At 61.7% G+C, this 23,542-nt stretch overlaps 2 protein-coding genes across 2 annotated transcripts in view; both read left to right on the forward strand.

Moving 5' to 3' along the window:
- RPTOR (regulatory associated protein of MTOR complex 1) overlaps positions 1-5,684 on the forward strand; it is a 217,933-nt gene extending 212,249 nt beyond the window's left edge. Inside the window, exons 32-34 of the mRNA XM_029056955.2 lie at positions 271-387; positions 1,931-2,060; positions 3,572-5,684. Coding sequence (XP_028912788.1) covers positions 271-387; positions 1,931-2,060; positions 3,572-3,640 — 316 coding nt within the window. The 3' untranslated portion in view covers positions 3,641-5,684. The remainder of the gene's footprint in view (positions 1-270; positions 388-1,930; positions 2,061-3,571) is intronic.
- A 9,156-nt stretch (positions 5,685-14,840) lies between these two features.
- CHMP6 (charged multivesicular body protein 6) lies at positions 14,841-23,304 on the forward strand. Its single transcript, XM_029057088.1, has 8 exons — positions 14,841-14,945; positions 16,793-16,902; positions 18,084-18,171; positions 19,417-19,503; positions 20,083-20,148; positions 20,479-20,562; positions 21,282-21,336; positions 22,713-23,304. The coding sequence occupies exons 1-8, from the start codon at positions 14,883-14,885 to the stop codon at positions 22,766-22,768; spliced, it is 609 nt and encodes a 202-aa protein (XP_028912921.1). The 5' UTR covers positions 14,841-14,882; the 3' UTR covers positions 22,769-23,304.
- The last annotated feature ends 238 nt before the right edge of the window (positions 23,305-23,542 follow it).

A 23,542-nucleotide genomic window follows, 5' to 3' on the forward strand; every position in this document is an offset into this window, starting at 1 on the left:
TAGCGGAGGGAGCCCGGGCCTGGGTGTCCCGGGTTCTAATCCCGGACCCCCCCACCCGCCGTGTGGCTCAGTCCCGGCTCTGCCATTTGTCAGCCGTGTGACTTTGGGCCGGTCACTTCACTTCTCTGCGCCTCAGTGACCTCGTCTGTAAAATGGGGATTGAGACTTTGAGCCCCGCGGGAGACAACCTGATGACCGTGTAGCTACCCCAGCGCTTAGCACGGAGTAAGCGCTTAACAGATAGCGTTGTTATCATCATTCATGCAACAGCGTGAACGGAGACGTGCGTTTCTTCGACCCCCGGATGCCCGAGTCGGTGAACGTCCTGCAGATCGTGAAGGGGCTGACGGCCCTGGACATCCACCCCCAGGCCAACCTCTTCGCGTGGTAGGTGCTGTCTTCCTCCCACCCTCCCATCCTCGCACCTCTTCTTCTCAGGAAAGAATAATAATAATAATAATAATAATACTAATGGCATTTGTTAAGCGCCTACTATGTGCAAAGCACTCTTCTAAGCGCCGGCACTGACGGGCGGCAGACGCCCCGGTCCAGTCCTCGGGGGCCGGGGGTGGGGTGGTCCTGCGTTGGGGGTTCCTAGTTTAATCCATCAGTCGTACTTATTGAGCGCTTACTGTGTGCAGAGCACTGTGGTAAGCTCTTAGGAAAGTACAGTGTAACAAGACAGCAGACACATTCGTTGCACGCAGTAAGCGCTCGGGAAATATAATTGAACACTCCCTTCCCGCGGCGCGCTTACAGTGTAGTGGGAGAGACGGGCCTGAATACAAATTTAAAAATTACAGATACGGACAAAGGTGCCGTGAAGCTGGGAGAGGGGATGGAATACAGGGAGCGAATTAGGGTGACGCAGAAAGGGGGCGGAAGGGAAGGAAATGGAGGCTTAGTCAGAGAAGCAGCGTGGCTCAGTGGAAAGAGCCCGGGCTTTGGAGTCCGAGGTCATGAGTTCGAATGCCGGCTCTGCCGCCTGTCGGCCGCGTGGCTGTGGGCGAGTCACTTCACTTCTCTGGGCCTCAGTGACCTCATCTGGAAAATGGGGATGAAGACTGTGAGCCCCGCGTGGGACGACCCGATCCCCCCGTGTCTTCCCCAGCGCTTAGAACGGTGCTCGGCACATAGTAAGCGCTTAACGAACACCAACGTTATTAGAAGGCCTCTTGGAGGAGGGGTGTCCTTCCATAAGGATTTGAAGGCGGGGAGAGTTATAATCTGCTAGATATGAAGAGAAGCAGCGTGGCTTAGCGGAGAGAGCTCGGGCCCGAGAGCCGCGTTCCCAGCTCTGCTGCCTGTCTGCCGTGTGCCCTCGGGTGAGTCACTTCACTTCTCTGTGTAAAATGGGGATTAAGACTGTGAGCCCCATGTGAGACAGGGACTGTGTCCAGCCTGAGTAACTCCTGTCTACACCAGCGCTAAATACAGTCCCTGGCACATAGTACACGCTTAACAAATCTGCTTGGCGCATAATAAGCGCTGAACAGATACCATTTAAAAAAAAAAAAAAAAAAACAAATGCCGTAGAAATTTTTAAAAGCCCCCAGCAACCGCGCTGGGAGGTGGGGGCGGGTCAGGAGTGAGCGCCCGAGCCCACCGGGCCCTTGGGACGCCCTTTATATTCGACTCTGTGTTCCTCCGAGTCGAAGATGAGATCCGATGGTCCCCACCCAGACCTGGGGTCGCTCCCGGTCCCTCCGGCGTCTGCCGCCTCTGAGCCGAGCGGGATGGCCGGAGAAGACCCGGAGGTGGCCGAGGGGGGCCGTGGGGGAAGGCCCTGAGGCAGCTGAGCGAGGCGGGCCGCGGAGGCCCGAGAGTAGCCGGGAGAGGCCGGCGGGGAAAGCCCCGAGGTGGCGGAGCGGGGCGGGCGGAGAAGGCCTCGAGGTAGCCGCCGCGTGTCTGGGCTTCTGTCTCCCGGCAGTGGCTCGATGAATCAGTTCACCGCCATCTACAACAGCAACGGGGAGCTCGTCAACAACATCAAATACTACGACGGCTTCATGGGTCAGAGAGTGGGGGCCATCAGCTGCCTGGCATTTCACCCTCACTGGGTCTGTATCCGGGGACGGCGGCGGTCACGCGGGGCGGGCGGGGGGGGGGGCGGGGAGGGCCGGCGCGGAGCGGCACGGGCCGCCGGACCTCCGGGCCGGCTGAGGCCCCGTCCTCCCCCCGGTGACCATCTACGAGCCTCTTGTCCCGGGCATCCCGCCCTCCCGGGCCCTCTGAGGATGAGCGGACGCTTCTGGGTAAAGCCCGTGGGCGCTGACGCGCGTCTGAGGCGGGGGCGGTCGCCGTCACGTAGCCGGCCCCGGACTCTCCCGAAGTAAGGTACCGGAGAAGGGAGGCGTCTTTTCATTCATTCATTCATTCAATAGTATTTATTGAGCGCTTACTATGTGCAGAGCACCGTACTAAGCGCTTGGGATGAACAAGTCGGCAACAGATAGAGACAGTCCCTGCCGTTTGACGGGCTCACGGTCTAATCGGGGGAGACGGACAGACGAGAACAATGGCACTAGACAGCGTCAAGTTTTTACTAGACATCTCGTAAAAACCGATGGCAACTAAATAGAATCGAGGCGATGTACAATTCATTAACAAAATAAATAGGGTAACGAAAATATATACAGTCGAGCGGACGAGTACGGTGCTGTGGGGATGGGAAGGGAGAAGTGGAGGAGCAGAGGGAAAAGGGGAAAATGAGGCTTTAGCTGCGGAGAGGTAAAGGGGGGATGGCAGAGGGAGTAGAGGGGGAAGAGGAGCTCGGTCTGGGAAGGCCTCTTCTCCCGCGGGAGAAGACGCCGAGGAGTCAGGTCCGAGGAGGCCGCGCGGCCCGCGGGGAAGCGCTTCTAGAGAGCGGCTCCACCGTTCGCTCGCCCTGTGGGGCCCGGGGCCGGCCATTTGTCCTCTCCGGGCCTCGGTTTGCTCATCCGCACGAAGGGGCTACCGGCCGTGCTCCCCCTCTTGGACCGGGGGAGGGGGACCCGGTCCGATCTGACGGCCTGCCATCCGGCCCCGCGTTGAGCACGGCGCTCGGCCCGTAGTAAACGCCTAATCCATTCCGTCGTCCTTAAAAGATCCACGTGAGGCTATTCGCCTCCCCCGCCTCCCCCGCGTTACGGCATCACCGCACGGAGGGGCTGGAGGCGGCAGATAGTCCTTCTCTCCGATCACCGTCTCTCCGCGGCGGGGGGGCGGTGAGTCCTAATTAGAATCCTGCCCGGCTGCCTCCTTCCCCGCCGAAACAGGCGCGGAGCCCCCTCCCCCCCCCCCCCCGCCCGGCGCTCTGACGAACGCTCCGGAGGCCCACGGGATGAGGCCCAGAGCAGAAGAGCCCCACGGGTCATAATATGCCAATCTCCCTCAACGGAGCGGGGATGACGCATCGCCGCCGCCCCCCCCCCCCCCCCCCCCGCAGACGAGCTCCGGCGCGCCCGAAGCGGGAGGGGAGGCCCGTACGGCGGAAGGGACGGAGGCCCCCGCGGGCGGGAGGGCCGGCCGCGGACCCCCGGGGCGCCCCTCCCGCTAACCCTTCTCTCCCGTCTGTCTCTCCCCTCCGTAGCCTCACTTGGCGGTCGGAAGCAACGACTTCTACATCTCCGTGTACTCGGTGGAGAAGCGAATCAGATAACAGGACCCTGCCGCCCTCCCCCCGCCCCACCCCCCGAGCCCACCCCCGCCCCAGGGACCGGCAGACTTACCGGCCTGCCCGCCGTTGTACATAGAGAAACTATCGACTTGAATGTTTAGTGTTGGCTGCCGTCGCGACCTATAACTTGAATTCTTTTTCTCCTCCTCTCTTCCGACTTAGCTACTGATGATTTAAGGAGAAGACGGTTTGTCCGCTTTCCGTTGTTTCCGCTAGAAGGGCCGGAGAGTTCAGGAAAGGAAGGGGGCTTTTGCGTTCTTTTTATTTTGGACAGTCGTTTCGGGGCGCCGGGGACTTATGAAAGACGCTGCCTTCAGGGGGCGGCGGCGGAGAGGGGGCCGTGGGGTTGGTCTGGGGGATGTTGCTTTGGTTTTTGTTTTCGGAAGCACAGGAGTTCGGTTCGTTTTCCGTCCGGCTGGAGCGCGGGGAAGAGACGAAGCCGCGGGACCCGGGTCCGGATTCTCTCGGGACGCACCGGGGCCCCATCCGGCCGTTGACCGGCCTAGCGAGGGGGTGCCGAGCTCGTCTCCCCGGGCTCCGGCGGAAACCAAGCCGGGCGCCGGCCGGTTGACCGGAAAAGGAAGCTGGGTTTCTTCCGAGACCTCTGGGGTTAAGACACGGCTCGCTCTTCCCTCCCCGCGGTCCCCCTGCCGTGCGGGAGGGCGAGAGAGCCCTCTCTGGGAGGCTTCGGGCTCGTCGGGAAGCGAGCGTGTGTGTGTGTGTATATATATCGGTGCGTCGCGGGGTGGGAGGAGGAGGAGACGCCTCTCTCCCCCCTCCAACCCCCCGACTGGTGCTCGCCGCGCCCCGCAGAACGCCGGACGGCCCAGATCGCGGCCGCCCAACCCGCGCCGACCGGTAAAGCCGGACGCTTCCCCAGCGAGGGCGGCCGTGTGTCCGGCCGGGAGACGGAGAGCACGGCCGTGATCTAGAGCCGTAGCGGCGGAGGACCCGGAGGGACGGACCTCGGTCTGGCGCGAGGCGGTCTCTGCTTCCCGGCGGAAACGAGGGATGCGTCCCGCCGTCGGCGCCGAGGCGAGTGTCGTCGGACTCGGCCGCGGGTCCCGGTCAACGTCCGGACGGACGGACTCCCTCCCTTCAACCACCAGAGAGATGGACCGGGCCCGGTGCCGCGAGCCCAGCTGCGAAGAAAGGCCGGCCTCACCACGGGGACGGTGTTTTTAAGCCACGTTTCCATTTCTTCCCCCGCCGGGGATCGAGGCCGTCCCAAGGGGCAGCGGGGTGGCCCGACGGGCCTTGCCGACGACTGGACCCGGCCCGTTGGCGGGGCCAAGCGCCGTGGCGACCGAGGCAGCCCTCGGTCCCGCGGCCGGTCTGCCTCGCGGAGGGGCGGCCGTCCGGAGGTGCGATCCGAAGGACCGGACCGCCGGAACCGGGGAAGGCCGAAGCCCGGCGCCCAGGCCGGGGAGGGAAGGTCCGAGCGGAGCGACGCCCCGGCGGGCGGCTGGCGGGCGTCACCCCCGCCCCGGGGGGCCGGGCCGGGGGTCGGTGCAGCTTCCGACCCGCCCACGACCGAGTGACCACGGGAAGACACGGGACGGTTTTTAAATCCCGCCGTCCGCCCCCGAGCTCAGACCGCCGCCTGGCACCACGTAAATGGTGCCGGAGGAGGAGGAAGAGGAGGAAATGAGAACCTTGCTTCTCCCACGCTCCCCCTCACCCCGATTCCCCCGCACTCTGGCCCGGCCGGGCGCCCATTTTTTAAGTAGCTCTGCGGGTTCGCTTTTGACTCAGTCCGTTTGCGTGCGCGTGGGGCCGAGTTCTCACAGGTTTGATGCGGAAATCCAATCATGAAGTTAACCGAGGCTCGAGGGAGCGCCTACCTGAAGGTTCTCACTTATCTCTATTTATTTTACAAAAACGAAAACGAGACAAAAAAAATACACACACACACACAAAAAAAGAAAACCAAACGGACTCTGGAAAAGCAAACATGAAATTGTAATGTGAGAGTCAAGAGTAATTCCAGACAATAAACTTAATAAAAAAGAAATGCCCAAATGTCCGGAAGGCCCCGTCAAGTCCGATTCGGGCGGCCGGAGGGAGGGCGGGGAGCCGGGGTTCCCCGTCGACGGACCTCCTCGAGATCCGGGGCCGGACCACGCCCCGGACGCTCCCCGTCTCGGGGGAGCCCGGACCAGAGGCCGTGAGCGGAGAGATTCTCCCACGTTCCGGGCGGGGCTCGCCCTCTCGCACTCGCCTCCGGACGGGAGCCGGGCTCGGGAGGACCGGCGCCCCTCGAAGGACCGGCGCCGGACACGCGGGGCTCTCCGAGAGTGAGTACTCCTGCTTCCGCGGCGGGATTTGACCCGCGGTCGTAGAGGAGGACGAGGGAGGGCGTCGAGGCGGGCGCGGTGGAGCCGCTCGGCCGGGGGCACGAGCAGGTGGTCGCCCGGGGTCCCCGGGCACCTGCTGACCCTCGCTGGGAGCCGGCGGACCGGACGGAGGGTCGCGTCGGCGGGGCCCGCGCTCGGCCTGGAAACGACCGAATTGCAACGGCGATGAGAGCCGCCGAGAAGAGCGCCCCTTCGGGCCCACCCCGCCGGCGAAGATCGATTGACCCCGTGGAGGGTTGTGTCTTGACAAAAGGTGTGTGTGTGGCCGGGGGGGGGGGGGGGGGGCGGGGAGAGTTGTCATGGCAACCCAGAAGGGGCCCCCCGCTCCACCGCTTGGACTTGAACAGCCTCGGCGACTGCATTAAATTATTGTCTGTTTAAAGCAAGACATGGATCCCCAGCCTTTCCGCAGCGGGCCGGGCTGGACGGTGCGGGCTCGGGTTGAGAGTAATATCTTTCCTATTAGCATCAATTTTTTTCCCCTCCTCCCACTTCTAGTGGGGTTTTTTTTTTTCCCTCGCCTTTTGGGCACCGAGAAACGGACTGTTTGTGAAACGGAGCGTTCGACATATGCCCGGCCGGGGAGGAGCAGGGTGGGAGACGGGGACCACTCTGGATTCACCCCCAGACCGCCTGTCACTCACCCACCCCTCGAGGGGGAGGCCGGTTCTCCCCCCCCCCCCCCCCGTTTCCCCAACCCACGCACACACACGCATTGGACAAGTCGCTTCATTTCTCCGAACCTCAATTCCCTCATCCTCAAAATGGGGGTGCAGTAAATGAGCTCCCTCCGGCTTAGACCTTGAGCCCCATGTGGGACCCCGACGATCCTGTGGCCACGCCGGTGCTTAGTACGGTGCTTTGCACGCAGTAAGCGCTCGATGAATGCAATTGGGCGAACGAATGAACATAATAGACACCCAACGGATAACCCGTTCGATCTCCCTACCACCTAGACCGTGAACCTCATGGAGGACAGGGACCGTCCGACCTGATTAACCTGTACCTACTCCGGTGCTTAGAACAGTGTTTGACACAGAGTGAGCGCTTAACAGATACCGTAAAAATATCACTATCATTACTGTCAAACTTCTCCCCGCAGCTTTGGCCGGGTCCTGCCGAGCTGTTTAGACTGACCTTCCCAATGCAGAATTCAGTCAATCAGAGGTATTTATTGAGCGCTCACCGGGTGCGGGACACTCTCCTAAGCACTTGGGAGAGGACCGTGTGGCGGAGCTGGTGAACACGTCCCCCCCGTCCACAAGGAGCCGAGAATCTAGAGGGACGGACGGACGTTGATATAAAGAAATTAGAAATGTGGACCTATTTCTACGGGGGAAGAAAAGGAGCAAACCCAAACACGAGGGTGACGCCGAAGGGAATGGGAGAAGAGGAAATGAGGGCTCCGTCCGGGAAGGCCTCTCGGCGGAGGCGTGCCTTCAATAAGGTTTTGACGGGGAGGACGTTCCGGGCCCGAGGCGGGGCGTGGGCGAGAGGCCTGCGGAGAGATGGACGAGACGGTGAGCAGGTCGGCGTCAGAGCAGCCAAGCGCGCGAGCCGGTTGCCGGCGGGGCTGAAAATGCAGGCGAGGAGCCGTGGCAGAGGTCACGCGGGACCTAGGCGTCGGTGCCGGGCGGGAGGGGTTCATCGCAACGACCGCCTTCAGACGGGCCTCAACCCGGGGCCGCCTCTATTGGGCCCGCTGCGTTAAATGGGTTACCCTGACAGTTTGGGGGCCGCCCCGGGCCCTGCCCGATGCCCGACTGGCACCTGTCACCTCACGGCAGAGCAGCAGGCGAAGAGGGGAGCGGGAGAAGGATTTAGAAGCAGGGAGCGGTCGGGGTGAGCCACCCCAAGGGCCTGGATGGGCCTCCAGGGAGAAAGAGGGAGTCTGGGTGATGGAGTGGTCCGGGGCCGCACCTAGGTCAGAGAAGCTGGAAATGGAGATGGAACGGGCCCGGTTCCTCCTCCTCTTCCTCCTCCTCCCGACCTCTTTTCTGGTTTCCTAGCATAGAGAAAACGTCTCCCCGGTGGGAAACGTCGCCTTTCTGCCTCCGCACGGCGGCCCGCGTGACCCGGCGGGGGCCGGCAGAGGGCTTGGCAAGAGCGCGGGGACCCCACGGTCCATCTGGCCGGGGGGTTTCCACCTGGGGATTCCTCCGGCCGGGGCAGGGGCAACTTGGTCTTCTCAATGGTAATGCCGGTGTCTGTCGAGTCCCCGCAACGCGCCGGTAATAATAACGATGGTATCTGTTAAGCGCTTGCTATGTATCGAGCACCGTTCTAAGCGCCGGGGAAGGTACGAGCTAATCGGGTTGGACGCCGTCCCTGTCCCACACGGGGGCTCACAGTCTTAACCCCCATTTTACAGATGAGGTAACCGAGGCCCAGAAAAGCGAAGCGACTTGCCCACGGTCCCGCAGCGGACGAGTGGCAGAATTGGGATTAGAACCCGGGGCCTACTGACTCCCAGACCCGCGCTCTGTCCGCTGCGCCGCGCTGCCCCTCCGCGGCGCTGAGCACCGTGCTGAGCGTCGGGGTGGGTACCGTGCAGTCCGATCCGACCCGATCCCTGCCCCGTCCGGGGCTCGCGGCCTAAGGGGGAAGGGCATCGAATCCCCATTTTCCGGGGGAGGAAACTGAGTCCCCGGGAAGTGGAGCGACTCACCGAAGTCGCTCAGCAGGCGAGTGGGAGAGCCGGGATGAGAACCCAGGTTTCCTGGCCCCCAGGCTCCGTCCACTAGGCCGCCCTGCCGCCTCCTGGCAACGCCGGGGTCGTTTGTCCTCTGGGCGAGGCCCAGCCCGGCCAGGGTCTTGGGGAGAGTCGGATCGAGGAGCCGGCCCAGGCTTTGACACGCGGGAGTAGAGAATTACGTGTCTGTCGTCCAGCCCCGCGACGATCGCTCTTACGACAATATTCACGGCGTCTATTAATTTGTGTTTCGCCGAACAACTGCGGGAAATTGATTGCCGTTTCCTGGATCGGTTTCTTGGACCAAAGATCTCATTTTCCCTCCATCTGGCTAGCCGTAAGCCCTGACCCGCTCTAATTGATGTACGTCGTGTTCCCAGCAAGCCGCCCGAACGGGAGCTGCCCTCTCCCCCGCTCCCACGTCCGCCGCCGAGCCCCCTCCCTCACCCCACGACCCTCAGTTGGACTTTCTGGAACAGAGTCACGGACCTGGACCCCCAGAAGGCCGACTCCTGCGACCCCTGACTCGTCCAAAGGACGGAAGACTTCTTTCCCCCCTCCTGCCTCGTCCGGCACGGTGAGTTCCCGCCCGGTTCAAAACCCGCCCCGCCCCCCCCCCCCCCGTTTTCGGGGGGTTTAAATGATGTTTGTGAAGCGCTTACCGTGGGCCAGAGAAGCAGCGCGGCTCAGTGGCAAGAGCCCGGGCTTGGGAGTCAGAGGTCACGGGTTCGAATCCCGGCTCTGCCACTTGTGGGCAAGTCACTTCTCTGTGCCTCGGTTCCCTCGTCTGGAAGACGGGGACTAAGACCGTGAGCCTCACCTGGGACTACCTGATTGTCCCGTAAATCTCCCCCGGCGCTTAGTGCTCTGCACGTAGTAAGCGCTCAACAAATACCAACATTATTATTATTAACCCAGGTGCGCTGACTCCCACGGCCGGGCTCCTTTCGTTAGGCTCCGCTCTCGCCCCGACCCGGTCGCACCGGCTCCCCTCCGCTGGGCAGCTCCGAACCCTTCACCCTGCTCCCAGCGGGAGGAAGCAGCCGCCCGATGGATCGGGGCGGAGAGTAAACCCAACGATGGATCCATCGATCCACCCTCTCTCTCTTGAGTCACCGGTCCAGCTCCGTCGCGGAAGCCCCCCGGCCGGCGAGAGTTCGTGTCCGGAGGCGGAGGAGTGGACACGACGACCTCCCCGCCTCCGTGCGTGGGAGCCGGGGCCACCACCCTGAGGTCCAGCCCTTTCTGGGGTACGTTGGCGATGAGCCGGTCAAAGGTTTTCTGGCGGCCCCCTCGGCCCCGGGGCAGACCCACGGTGCTCCGGGGCTGTCCAAACTCTCCAGCCCACCTTGGAGCATCGCGCAGAAGCTCCTCGTGGGCGAGAAACGGGTCACTTGTTTATTCTTCACTTCCCAAGCGGCCAGTACGGTGTCCCGCGCCAAGTGGGCGTTCACTAAGTGCCGCCGCTACTACCGTCCCCTGCCTGGCGGGGACGTGGCACGGAACGCCTTTATTGGCGGTGTTTTTACGGTGAACATCTGGCGTCCCCCTTCCCCCACTCCCGCGCCGATCGTCCGGGCCCCCGAGCGACCAGGCGAAGCGGAGTAACCCAGCGGGAGGAGTCCGGGCCCGGGCTTGAATCCCGGCCCTACCCCTCGCTGCTGGGTGGCCTTGAAAGCGGCGTGGCTCCGTGGCAAGAGCCCGGGCTTGGGAGTCGGAGGTCATGGGTTCGAATCCCGGCCCTGCCACAGGTCAGCTGTGGGACTGTGGGCGAGTCGCTTCCCTTCTCTGTAAAATGGGGATGAAGACCGTGAGCCTCACGTGGGACAATCTGGTGACCCTGTATCTCCCCCAGCCCTTAGAACAGTGCTTTGCATATAGTAAGCGCTTAACACATACCAACGTTAGTATTACTATTGAAAAAGCCACTTAACCACTCTCTGCCTCAGTCTCCCCATCTGTAAAATGGGGGCAAAATACTTGTCCGTCTTTCCCCCGGAGAACCAGCGTGTCCTAGTGGAGAGAGAGCTTGGGCCTGGGAGTCGGAGGACCTGCGTTTGAATCCTGGCTCCACCGTTTACCCGCCGGGTGACTTCGGGTAAGTCACTTCACCTTCTCTGGGCCTCAGTTCCTCAATTTCCCTAAATTCCCGGCGGTAGCACATCTCCCAGAGGCCTTCCCTGACTAAAGTCCAGCTTTCCTCTTCTCCCACTCCCTTCTGGGTCACCCTGACTCGCTGCCTTTATTTCCTCCCCCCCTTCCCAGCCCCGCAGCACCTACGTCCAGATCCGTCCTTTTATTCGTTTTCTCTTAATGCCTGTCTCCCCTTCTAGACTGTAAATCCATTGTGGGCAGGGAATGTGTCACACGCGTTGTACTCCCCCAAGCGCTTAGTCCAGTGCTCCGCGCACAGTAAGCGCCCAACAATTACGACTAACGGCCTGCCTCTCCTCATTCGTCCGTTCGTATTTATTGAACGCGTACTTTGTACAAAGCAGCACGGCGTAGTGGCCAGAGCGCAGGCCTGGGAGTCGGAAGGTGATGGGTTCTAATCCCGCCTCCGCCGCTTGTCTGCCGTGGGACCTTGGGCAAGCCACTTCGCTTCTCTGGGCCTCATCTGTAAAATGGGGATGGAGGCTGTGAGCCCCGCGTGGGACAGGGACTGTGTCCGACCCCGTTTGCTTGTGTCCACCCCAGCGCTTAACGAATGCCATCGTCATCACTGTTATTACTAATTATTACTAATTATTGTCACCTGTGTGACTGTGGGCAAGTCACTTAACTTCTCTGTGCCTCAGTTCCCTCATCTGTAAAACGGGGATTAAGACCGTGAGCCCCACGTGGGGCGACCTGATTCCTCCGCGTCTACCCCAGCGCTTAGAACAGTGCTCTGCACATAGTAAGCGCTCAACAAATACCAACGTTATTATTATTATTATTACTACTACTAAGCCCTCAGTGGCTCTCCAACTCCACAAGGGGAGAGTCTATTTATACGGATGCTTGTTTGGTGGTTTTGTCGTCTGTCTCCCTGCCTCTAGACCCTAAGCCCGTTTTGGGCGGATCAGTCTCTCTTTATTGCTGCAGTGTACTGTCCAGGCGCTTAGTAGAGTGCTCTGCACACAGTAAGCGCTCAATAAATGCGATTGAATGAATGAACGAATGAAGCGCCCAGTAAATACAATTGAATGAATGAGAGCATCTTTCCCAGGTTGGGCTGGTGCAGCCAGAGAGAAGCAGCGAGGCTCGGTGGAAAGAGCCCGGGCTTGGGAGTCAGAGGTCGTGGGTTCTAATCCCGGCTCCGCCGCTCGTCTGCTATGTGACCTTGGGCAATAATTATAATAATGAGGATGGTATTTGTTAAGCATTTACTATGTGCCAAGCACTGTTCTAAGCGCTGGGGGGGGGGGGGGGCGGCGGACCGGAAACAGTATCATCAGGTTGTCCCACGTGGGGCTCACAGTCTTAATCCCCATTTTACAGATGAGGGACCTGAGGCCCAGAGAAGAGAAGCGACTTGCCCAAAGTCACACAGCTGACGGGTGTCGGGGGGCCGGGATTAGACCCCACGACCTCTGACTCCCAAGCCCGCGCTCTTTCCGCTAAGCCACGCCGCTTCCCGTGGGCAAGTCACTTCACTTCTCTGGGCCTCAGTTGCCTCATCTGGCAAAAACGGGGATTAGAAAAAACGCGAGCCCCCCCACGTGGGACAATCTGATTACCCCGCATCCACCCCAGCGCTTAGGCCGGTGCTCAGCACCTAGTAAGGGCTTAACAAATGCCATTTTAAACAGAAAAACAAAGGAGGGGGAGCCCCTGGTGGAGTTGCCTGCTGCAAAGCCTGGGATTGGGGGGGTCGGAAGTGGGGGGACGGGGAGGGGGGGTCCCCAACCTCTCTGGGCTCCACTTGGGCAGGAGGCGGAGCCGCGGCGACACCTTCCGACGGGTCACAGTTAGGCATCCTTCGTCCCCAAGCAGGCCCCGAACGGCCGGAGCTTATTTTCCTTGGGCTTTTGCATCTTTAATAGGATCTCCGAGGCGCTCACTATGGGCCGGGCGCCGTCCCGAGCGCTGGGATGGATACGAGCTAACGGGGTCGGACCCAGTCCCTGTCCCACGTGGAGCTCACGGGCTCCATCCCTGTTTTACGGGGGAGGGAACTGAGGCCCTCCTGCGTCCAGCTTGACCGTACACACTACACTATAGAATAATCATGTTCGTGTCTGTTAAGCGCTTACTATGTGCAGGGCACTGTTCGAAGCACTGGGGGAGATACAGGGGAATCGGGTCGTCCCATGTGAGGCTCACAGTCTTCATCCCCGCTTTACAGATGAGGCCACTGAGGCACGGAGAAGCGAAGTGACTTGCCCGCAGTCACGCAGCTGACAAGTATATGATGATAATATATACTTATATATTATCACAACATAGTAATAATGATCATGATAGCATTTGTAAAGTACTTATTATGTACTAAGCACTGGGGTAGATACGGGGGTCATCAGGTTGTCCCACTGGCATTTTTTAAGCGCTTACTATGCGGGAATCACTGTTCTAAACCCTGGGGGGGAGGGACACCAGGTGATCAGGTGGTCCCCCGTGGGCCTCACAGTCCTCATCCCCATTTGACAGAGGAGGGAACTGAGGCCCAGAGAAGTGAAGCGACTGGCCCGAAGTCACACGGCTGTCAGGTGGCGGAGGCGGGATTAGAACCCAAGACCTCTGACTCCCAAACCTGCGATCTTGCCCCTGAACCACGCTGCTTCTCTGCCAGGCAGTCTTCTGAGCACCGGGGTAGATACAAGTAAATCGGGTTAGATATATAGTCCCTGTCCCACATGGGGCTCCCAGTTTTGACCCCCATTTTTTACAGAGGCCCAGAGAAGAAGAAGTGATCTGCCCCGATGACCTTATATCTATCCCAGTGCCTAGAACGGCGCTTGGCGCATACTAAGTGCCTAGCAGATAGCATCATTGTCATTACAGATGGATCAATCGATAAATGGTATTTATGGAAGCGTAGTGGCTCAGTGGAAAGAGCCCGGGCTTGGGAGTCGGAGGTCATGGGTTCTAATCCTGGCTCTGCCGCTTGTAAGCTGGGTGACTTTGGGCAAGTCACTTCACTTCTCTGAACCTTAGTTCCCCTCCTCCGTAAAATGGGGATGAAGACTGGGAGCCCCACGGGGGTGAACCTGATCACCTTGTATCCCTCGCCGCAGCGCTTAGAACAGTGCTTCGCACGTAGTAAGTGCTTAAGAAATCCATCGTTGTTATTGAGTGCTCAGTGAATGCAGAGCACTGTACTGAGCGCCTGGGGGAGGACAGTATCTCTCTCTCTGTTGCTGTATTGTACTTTCCGAGCGCTCAGTAGAGTGCTCTGCACACAGTAAGCGCTCAATACAAACTCGTGAATGATAACAGAACAGGGTTAGCCGACACGTGCCCTGCCCACAATGACTGACAGGGAGCCCGTCATTGGGCAGGAATTGTCTCTATCTGTTGCCAAATTGACTAGTCCAAGCGCTTAGTCCAGTGCTCTGCACATCGTAAGCGCTCACTAAATACTATTGGATGAATGAATGACAGGGGGCGGGGCTTGCGGGGCAGGTTTCTGCGCAGCCGCAGTAGCGGGAGGGCGCGGAGGGGCGGGGCTTGCGGGCCGGCCCTTGCGCAGGCGCCGTAGGGAGAGGGCGGGGCGCGGTGTGTGCGCCGCCGCAGTAGCGGGAGGGCGGGTGGGGGGGGAGGAAGGGTGGCTTCGGGGGCCGGTGTGTGCGCAGGCGCAGTAGCGGGAGGGCGTGTGTATGGAGGGGGCGAGGCTTTGGGGGGGGCGGTGTGTGCGCAGGCGCAGTAGCGGGAGGGCGTGGGTATGGAGGGGGCGAGGCTTTGGGGGCCGGTATGTGCGCAGGCGCAGTAGCGGAGGGCGTGTGGGGGGAGGGGGGCGTGGTTTTGGGGGCCGGTGTGTGCGCAGGCGCAGTAGCGGAGGGCGTGTGGGGGGAAGGGGGGGAGGCTTTGGAGCCGGTGTGTGCGCAGGCGCAGTAGCGCAGGGCGTGTGTGGGGCGTGTGTGGGCAGCCGCCGGAAGTGGCGGAGGAGCGGCCTGGGCTGGTCCTGGGCCGGGGCCGGGGCCGGAGCCTGGGCCGCCCCGCCGCCGCCGCCGCCGCCGCCGCCGCCGCCGCCATGGGGAACCTGTTCGGCCGCAAGAAGCAGAGCCGGGTGACGGAGCAGGACAAGGCCGTGCTGGTGGGTCAGGGGGCCGCGGCGGGCAGGGCGGGACAGGGCAGGACAAGGCAGGGCCGGACTCCCAGAGTCCCCCGCGCCCGGCCCTCACCCCCGTGGCGTGGCTCACTGGCAGCACCCCGGGCTGTGGAGGCAGAGGTCATGGGTTCCAATCCCCGCCCCGCCCCTTGTCAGCTGGGGGACTGTGGGCGAGTCACTTCACTTCTCTGGGCCTCAGTGACCTCATCCGTCAAAGGGGGATTAACTGGGAGCCTCACCTGATGACCCTGGAACTCCCCCAGCGCCTAGAACGGTGCTCTGCACATAGTAAGCGCTTAACAGATACCAACATTATTCTCTGGGCCTCAGTGACCTCATCTGCAAAATGGGGATGAAAACTGGGAGCCCCACGTGGGACAGCCTGATGACCCTGTATCTACCAGCGTGGCGCAGTGGAAAGAGCACGGGCTTTGGAGTCAGGGCTCATGAGTTCGAATCCCAGCTCTGCCACCTGTCAGCTGGGTGACCGGGGGCGAGTCACTTCACTTCTCTGTGCCTCAGTTCCCTCATCTGTAAAATGGGGATGAAGACTGTGAGCCCCACGTGGGACAACCTGCTTCCCCTGTGTCTCCCCCAGCGCTTAGAACAGTGCTCGGCACATAGTAAGCGCTTAACAAATACCAGCGTTATTATTATGATGATGATTATTCTCCAGGGTACAAGGAAATGAGCTTGTCCCACACGCTGCTCCCAGTTTGAGCGAGGACAGGGCTCCTCTCCCCCGCTTTCATCGAGGGGGAAACTGAGACACCGCCCTCTCAAAGGTCACCCACGTTCTCCTTCTTGCTAAATCCAACGGCCTCCACTCCTTCCCCATCCGCCTCAACTGCTCTGCCGTCTTAATAGTAATGGCGGTATTTGTGAAGCGCTCACTATGTGCCAAGCACTGTTCTGAGCACTGGGGAGGATACAAGGTGATGAGGTTGCCCCACGTGGGGCTCACAGTCGTCGTCTCCATTTTACAGATGAGGTCACTGAGCCACAGAGAAGTTAAGTGACTTGCCCACAGTCACACAGCTGACAAGTGAGAAGCAGCGTGGCTCAGTGGAAAGAGCATGGGCTTTGGAGTCATAGGTCATGGGTTCGAATCCCGGCTCTGCCACTTGTCAGCTGGGAGACTGTGGGCCAGTCACTTCACTTCTCTGTGCCTCAGTGACCTCATCTGTAAAATGGGGATTAAGACTATGAGCCCCACGTGGGACGACCTGATTCCCCTGTGGCTACCCCAGCGCTTAGAACAGTGCCCTGCACATAGTAAGCGCTTAAATACCAACAAATACCAACATTATTAAGGGGCAGAGCTGGGATCGGAACCCACGACCTCTGACTCCCAAGCCCGGGCTCTTTCCACCGAGCCACACGAGGCGGTCCTTCTCCCGGGAAAGTTCTCCAACCTCGGCTTCACTGACACCGAGGCAGTGGACCCCTTGGTTCTCCGCCTGTCTCTCTGGCCGTTCATTCTGTCTCTTTCGCAGCTCCTCCTCCCACCCCCTCACTGTGGGGGGGTCCCTCAAGGTTCAGTTCTGGCTCTCCCCCCCCCCCTTCACCTAACCCCGCTCCCGTGGAGAATCCATTCCCCCCCACCATTCACTCCCACGGCCTCACCTCCCACCTCGAAGCGGATGATTCCCGGATCTCCATCCCCAACGCCGATCTCTGCAGCCTCGCATTTCCCCCCCGCCTTCAAGGCAACTCTCCTTGGACGTCCCACCATCACCTCGAACTCAGACTCTGGCCGGGGGGCGGTGGTGACGCCGAGCGGTGACCCCGGAGCCCCGCCGACCCCCCCGATCTTCTTGGGTCTCTCGTAGCAACTGAAGCAGCAGCGGGACAAACTGAGGCAGTACCAGAAGAGGATCACCCAGCAGCTGCAGAGGGAGCGGGAGATCGCCCGGCAGCTCCTTCACGAGGGCAAGAAAGAGTGAGTCGGGGAGGGACTCGGGCAGGGACTCAGAGGGAGACCAGTGGGGAGAGGAGAGGCGCGCGGGGAGAGAGAGAGAGAGAGAGAGAAAAATAACCACACAGAATTAGAGGGAGAGAAGGGGGAAAGGGAAAGGCAAGTGTTTGCCCTTTGCCCACTCTGTTGTACTGTCCTCTCCCAAGCACTTAGTACAGTGCTCTGCACACAGTAAAGACTGAGTAAATACCACTGATGGAAATATGATTGATTGGAGGTGGGAATTGAGACACTCTGAGAGGGAGAGACCCAAAGGTTGAAACGGTGAGAGACAGCAAGACAGAGAGGGGAAAGAGATCAAGGCACACAGACGGAGAGAGATGTAGAGGAGAGACACCCGAGAGACAGAGAAGGGGAGACTCCCGTACGGAAAAGGGAAAGAGATGAAGACACACAAACACAGGGAGAGTGAGACATAGGAAAGGAGAGATACAAAAGGCTAGACAGAGATGTACACGCTGAGCGGGAGAAAGAAATAATATTTAAGTGCTTACTGTGCGCCAGGCACTATACTAAGCGCTGGGATGGATACAGACAGATTGGGTTGGACTGAGTCCCTGTCGCACAAGGGGCTCACAGTCTTAGTTCCCGTTTTCCAGATGAGGGAACTGAAGCCCAGAGAAGTGACTTGCCCCAGGTCCCGCAGCAGACTAGCGGCAGAGCCGGGATTAGAACCCGGGGCCCTCCTACTCCCAGGCCCGGGCTCTACGCGATAGGCCACGCTGCTGCTCAGTGAGGGAGAGACACAGAAGGTGAGACGGAGACCCACCAACAGGAGAGAGACACAGAGGTGAAACAGAGAGAGACGTGCACACCCAGAGGGAGAGACAGAGACACAGAGAGACATGTTAATACAGAGAGGAAGAGAACATGAGCTCTGTGGGGTCGGAGGGGCTGGGAAGGGCCAGAGCGGAAGAAAGTCATCCCCCGCCCCCCGAGCCCAGATTCTCCGGGGATGGTCTCCGCCTCCAATCTTCCCCGGGGTCGCTGGCCTCGGCCGAGAGTGGGCCTCGCCCACCGTGATGGCCGGACGTCCAACCCCGTGGGCCGCTGGGTGTCATCCGGGGTGGCGGGGCGGGGGAGCCGGCCGGGAGCTTCCTTCCGCCCAACCCCGACCCTCCCCCGGGCTTCCCTTCCGTCCGCAGAAGGGCCAAGCTGCTGCTGAAGAAGAAGCGATACCGGGAACAGCTGCTGGACAAGACGGAGACTCAGATCACCAACCTGGAGTCCATGGTAGGCAGCGCCGGACCGCGGCGGACCGGGCACTAATCGGGGATAGCCCAGTGGCTAGAGCCCAGCCCCGGGAGTCAGAAGGGCCCGGCCTCTCACCCCGGCTCCCCCTCTTGCCAGCCGCGTGACCCGGGGCAAGTCGCTTGGCTGCTCTGGCCCTCGGTTCCCCCGTCCGGAAAACGGGGATTCAATCCAACTCCCTCCTATTTAGTCTGGAGCCCCATGTGGGACCGGATCCGTCCTGATGAACTCGTATCTCCCAGAGCGCTTAGAACAGTGCCTGGCACATAGGCGGCGGCGAACGAGTACCGTCATTAACGAGCGTTACTTTGATGTTGGCTCATGCCGAGCGCTTGCCCTGGGCCCAGCACTGTGGTGGAAACGGCGCGGCCGGCTCGGACCCAGTCCCCGTCCCCCGGGGCTCCCAGCCGGAGGGGGAGGGAGGTTGGGTATTTTCGGCCCATTTTGTAAATGAGGAGACCGAGGCCCAGAGATGGGCAGCCACTTGAACACAGTCACCCGGCAGGCTAGCGGCGGAGCCGGGGTGAGAACCCGGGTCTCCTTACTCCCGACCCCGAGGCCGTTCCCCCTAGACCGGGGTGGCCACCGTTGGATGGACGCCAGGGGAGGGTCGCGGCCAACGGGAAGCCGATCCAGCGGCCCCATCCTTCCCGATGGGACCAGGGCTTCGAGTCTCTGGCCGTGGCGGGTGGCCGTGGGCACGCGCCGGCCCGGAGAGAGCGGGTGGATGCGGCTTTCGGGACCGTTCGGAGGGAGGCAGGCTTGGACAGGCTCTTCTTTAGTGCCCTCTCCCCACCCCACCCCATATTCAGTCAATCAGTGATATTTATTGAGCACTTTCTGTGTATTGAGCACTGGGGAGAGGACAACAAAACAGTGTAATAGACGCGTTCGCTGCCCGCAACAAGCTTACGGTACGTTCACAGGCGCGCACACACACACACACACACACACACGTCCACCTTCTCAGTGGCCACTGCTGCGGGCCCAGGGGTAGGTGAAAGGCACCGATCACCCGCCAGTAGGTCTCACACCCATCGGGCGCCCCTTCTCTTCCCTCCCAAAAATCGGCCCGGCCCTCTTGGTGCCCCCGAGGAGGGTTCACGTGACTGTATCTCTTTCTCCCCCCAGCTCCCCAGTCCCCGATCCGATTTGAGCACGCTGGGGGTCTGGGCGAGGTGGGGTCGCCTCTTACAAGAATAATAATAATTTCTCTTTCCTCCCCAGGTTCAAAATATCGAATTCGCCCAAATTGAAATGAAGGTGATCGAAGGCCTGAAGATCGGGAACGAGTGTCTGACCAAGATGCATCAGGTTCGTCCCAGCCGATCTCGCGCTGTGGGCCGAGGGGGTTGGCGCGGGCGGGGGCGTCGTTGCAAGTCGGGGGACTCTCTTAAGCGTAATAATAATGATGATGGTATTTGTTAAGCGCTTACTCTGCGCCGAGCGCTATTCTGAGCGTTGGGTAGATGCAAGGTAATGAGGTTGTCCCACGTGGGGCTCACAGTTTTACACCCCATTTTACAGGTGGGGTCACTGAGGCACAGAGAAGTGAAGTGGCTTGCCCAGGGTCACACAGCAGACAGGTGGCGGAGCCGGAATTAGAACCCAGGCCCTCTGACTCCCAAGCTCATGCTCTTTCCCCTAAACCATCCTCCTTCTCCGAAATGTCTGCGGGCAAGTCAAAGATCTTGGGCACAGGAGGATGACGAGGGCAGCCTCTTTGAGAGAGTTTGCATGGGGCTGAGCCGGGACGGGGTCTTCTCTCTCTCTCGTTCTCTCTCTCGTTCTTTCTCCGTCTCGGCGTCGGCAGCGAGGCGAGAGGGCAGGGGCTCCTCCCGGCGCCACAAGAGATTCTGGAAGTGTTAACTCATGGGAACTTTCCTCCCCCAGGTGATGTCGCTCGAAGAAGTGGAAAGGATAATGGACGAAACCCACGACGCCGTGGAGTACCAGAGGGTGGGTGTCCCGGCGGAGCGCCCCGGTCCTTCCTGCCCCGCCGGCCTCCGGGGCGGGGGAGACCCCTCCGTCCACCCTCTTGGGGTCGGCGGCCTCGGGCTGTCGCGAGTGTGGGGGCGCCTGTCCACCCCGCGGGGTCTTCCCCACCCTGACAGGAAGCGATTAGGCCCCGGGCAGACCCGAGGGTGAGCGGGGCCGGTTTCTGGAGTCGGCGGGGACTTCCCCACCCCGGGCTCCCTCGGGACCAAACGGATACCGGTTACGGGGGTGGGTGGCGGCGGCACGGGGGCCCTTTTGACGCCAACTCACCCCCCCCCCCCCCCCCTTCAGCAAATAGACGAGCTGTTGGCCGGCGGCAGCTTCACTCAAGAGGACGAAGACGCCATCCTAGAGGAACTGAATGAAATCACTCAGGTGAGGCCGGTCTGGCGGCCGCTTCCGGGGAACGGTCAAGCCCGGAGGCCCCAGGCCCGCTGCGTGCCCCACCGGCCTGGGAGCCGGGCCCGGGCTCCGGCGGCATCTGGATGGGGGCCGGCTTTCGGTAGACAGGGAGCAGAAATCGGGATGCCAGCACTAGTGGTCGCAGTAGATAGGAGCGGGAGGTGTAATCGTGGGGGCGGGAGGAGCGGTAGCAATCAGAATCCATCAAAATGTGCGCCTCCCCCCCCCCCCGCCCCGTCCCTCCTCCACATACCCCGCGAGCCAGACAGCCGGCATCGCCTCGCCCAAGTGCCCCTTGGGAGCAGGCCGGGCTGGGCGGGAAGCCGCCTCCCGGAGGCCCACGTGAAGGATGGGAAGGTGCCGGGGGTCCCCTAGGTCCCCTCCACGGCACCCGTCCTGACCTCTGAGCCAGCCCCAAAAGCGGGCGAAGGTGGCGGCCCCCGCAGCCCCGCCGAGCCCCTGGCGGAGGAAGCGAGGAGCCGGTGGGGGACGGACAGGGGTTGCGGGGATCCCGGAGCCGGGAAGGGAGAGGGGTTCGGGGCCCGGAGGGGCGGCGGGGCTTGGGCGGGGGCGGGGAGCGGGCCGAGAAATGGCAGGTTAGCAGGTCCCAGATGGCCACGTTTCCGGAATGGACGGAGGTTGGATCTCTGAGCCTTTCCCCCCGTGTCGTGTCCCCCCCCCCCCCCCCCCAGGAACAAGTCCACCTGCCCGACGTCCCCGTGGAGCCGCCCCCCGCCCGGACCCCAGGTAATTTCTCCTCAGGCCCTCGCGCTCCGGCCCCGGCGCCCTTCCGGGGCCCAGAGCGACGGGCGGCCGGCCGACACGGCAGGGCGTGATCGTGAGGGGCACACCCGGGCCGGCCGGCATAGACGAGCCTCCCCCCGCATCGTGAGCCGGATGGCCGACTCCGGTGGCCGGGACGGCGAGAGGGGAGGTCGCGGCAGAGCCGGCCGCTGGTGCCGTGGGCCCCTTGGGCTCTCCGGCAGCCACGGGGCGGCGGACGGCCCAGAGACCCACAGTGGGAAAGTCCCGTCGTGGTGCCCGGAGGCCTCCCAAACCCGTGATTTGGCCTGATGGTCTTCCCTTCGGTCCGGCCCTCGCCATCCTCCACGCGGCCGCTCTGTCCCGGCTCCCCTCCGGACCCTCCCGCTGGCCGGCGACCACCCCCCGGCCGGAGCCTGCCGGCCCGGGCCCGTTCAGCAACTTGACCCATTTCTTTAGACGTTTCTTTACCGGGGGGTCGTCTGCCACAACGGTGCGGGAACGTGTCCATTGGTTCTGTTGGACTCTCCAAGCGCTTGGTCCGGTGCTCTGCGCACAGTAAGTGCTCAATAAATACGACCGACGAGTGCCTGAAGGTGGCCTTGAGCCCCCCAGGCCCCCGGCCCGGCTTGTGCTCGGTTGACTTCGTGGTCCGGTGCCTGGCACATAGTGAGCGCTTAACAGGTACCCTCAAAAAAGCGGTGCGGTCTGTCGGAAAGAGCTCGGGCCCGGGAGTCAGAGGACTTGGGTTCTCATCCCGGCCCCGCCGCTTGTCTGCGGGGTGACCTTGGGGCAAGTCACTTCACTTCTCTGCGCCTCAGTTCCCTCAGCTGCAAAATGGGGATTCATTACTTGTTCTCCCTCTTACTGTGAGCCCCATGTGGGGCCTGATTATCTTATAGCTACCCCGAGAATGGTGCCTTGACCCATAATAAGCACTTAACACAGTTATTATTATTTTTTTTTTTTTAAAGTGACTTGGGGATCAGTCAGCTCTGGCCTCTCTGAGTGGTCGGGAGCCCTCTCCCCCTCTCTCGTACAGGGCCCCGGCTCGGCCAGAGAACGTGCCAGTGCGCGACCTATATTCGTATTCGTCAGATCTCCTCCTTTTGGATCCGGGAGGCGGCATGTTGGAATGGAGAGCTGGGGTTCGCCTCCTCCTCTCACCCACAGGCCTTTCACAAGGCCAGGGGGCAGACGGGCACCCGTGCCCGCTGCTGAGAGACGCGGCCCTGACCCCGGCCCCGCCGGGGTGAGGGAGTCGGGGGGGACGGCTTCCCTCCGCCAGCGAAACGGGGGCACCTCCGTCCGTCCGGGGCTCCTCTGGCGGGATGTAACCGGTCTGTTTCTTTCCTCCACAGAGAAAGTCCCGGTCAAGAATAGGCCAGAGCAGCCAGAACCGGTGGCGGCATCTTAATCTCAGACCTCCCGGCAACCCCCGCCGGCAATTTCCCCACGGACCGTGAGCCCGGAGGGGTGGGTTTGGCCCCGCCCCCCGCCCCTCTTCCCGGCAGGGGTGGCCAGCGGGGTCACGTTTCTCGCTCTTGTATCAAGATTTTTTTCTAGAGCTTCTCTTTTCCCCCTCCATCCCCGTCCCCTCCGGTCCTATTTAAAGTCGGAAGGCGCCGGCGGGCCGCACCGACCCTCTCGCCCCCGGATTAAACCGTGACTTTCCAAGCGGCCGGGCCCCGGGCTCTCTCTCGAGGTGGAACGGACCCTCCCCGACCTCCGGCTCTTCGGGGGCCCTCTTGGCATTTCCCCGGGCGAAGCCAGCCTCTTCTCCGAGGACCTCCTCCTCCTCCTCCTCAGTTGACGCTCTCTTTCTTCAAGGTTTCGGCCGCCCCGGGGGTCTCCCCCTCTGACCCCCGGCAGCACAGCTATCTCTCCGCTTTCTCTCGGGGAACCCATCTCGCGATGGCGTCCGGGGGCCGGGGCGGGGCCGGCGGTACCGCGGACGGACGCGGGAAGCGGCCCCGTCGTCGTGAACGTGCGCTCCGGCCCTCGGTGCGTCAGAGGAACTCCTTCCTGCTTGCTTCCCGCCGGGACAGGCTCGTCTTTGGACGGCCCACCCTGGGACGGCGTGGAAAGGGAGAGAGAGGACTCTGGCCTGCCGGTCCCGAGGGCGAGGGGTGCCGTGTTGGCGGAGGAGCGATAGGACTAAAATCTCCCCTTTTACTGGACACCCACCAAC

The sequence above is a fragment of the Ornithorhynchus anatinus genome, unplaced genomic scaffold (genome assembly GCF_004115215.2).
Source record: "Ornithorhynchus anatinus isolate Pmale09 unplaced genomic scaffold, mOrnAna1.pri.v4 scaffold_264_arrow_ctg1, whole genome shotgun sequence".
Taxonomy (NCBI): Eukaryota; Metazoa; Chordata; class Mammalia; order Monotremata; family Ornithorhynchidae; genus Ornithorhynchus; species Ornithorhynchus anatinus.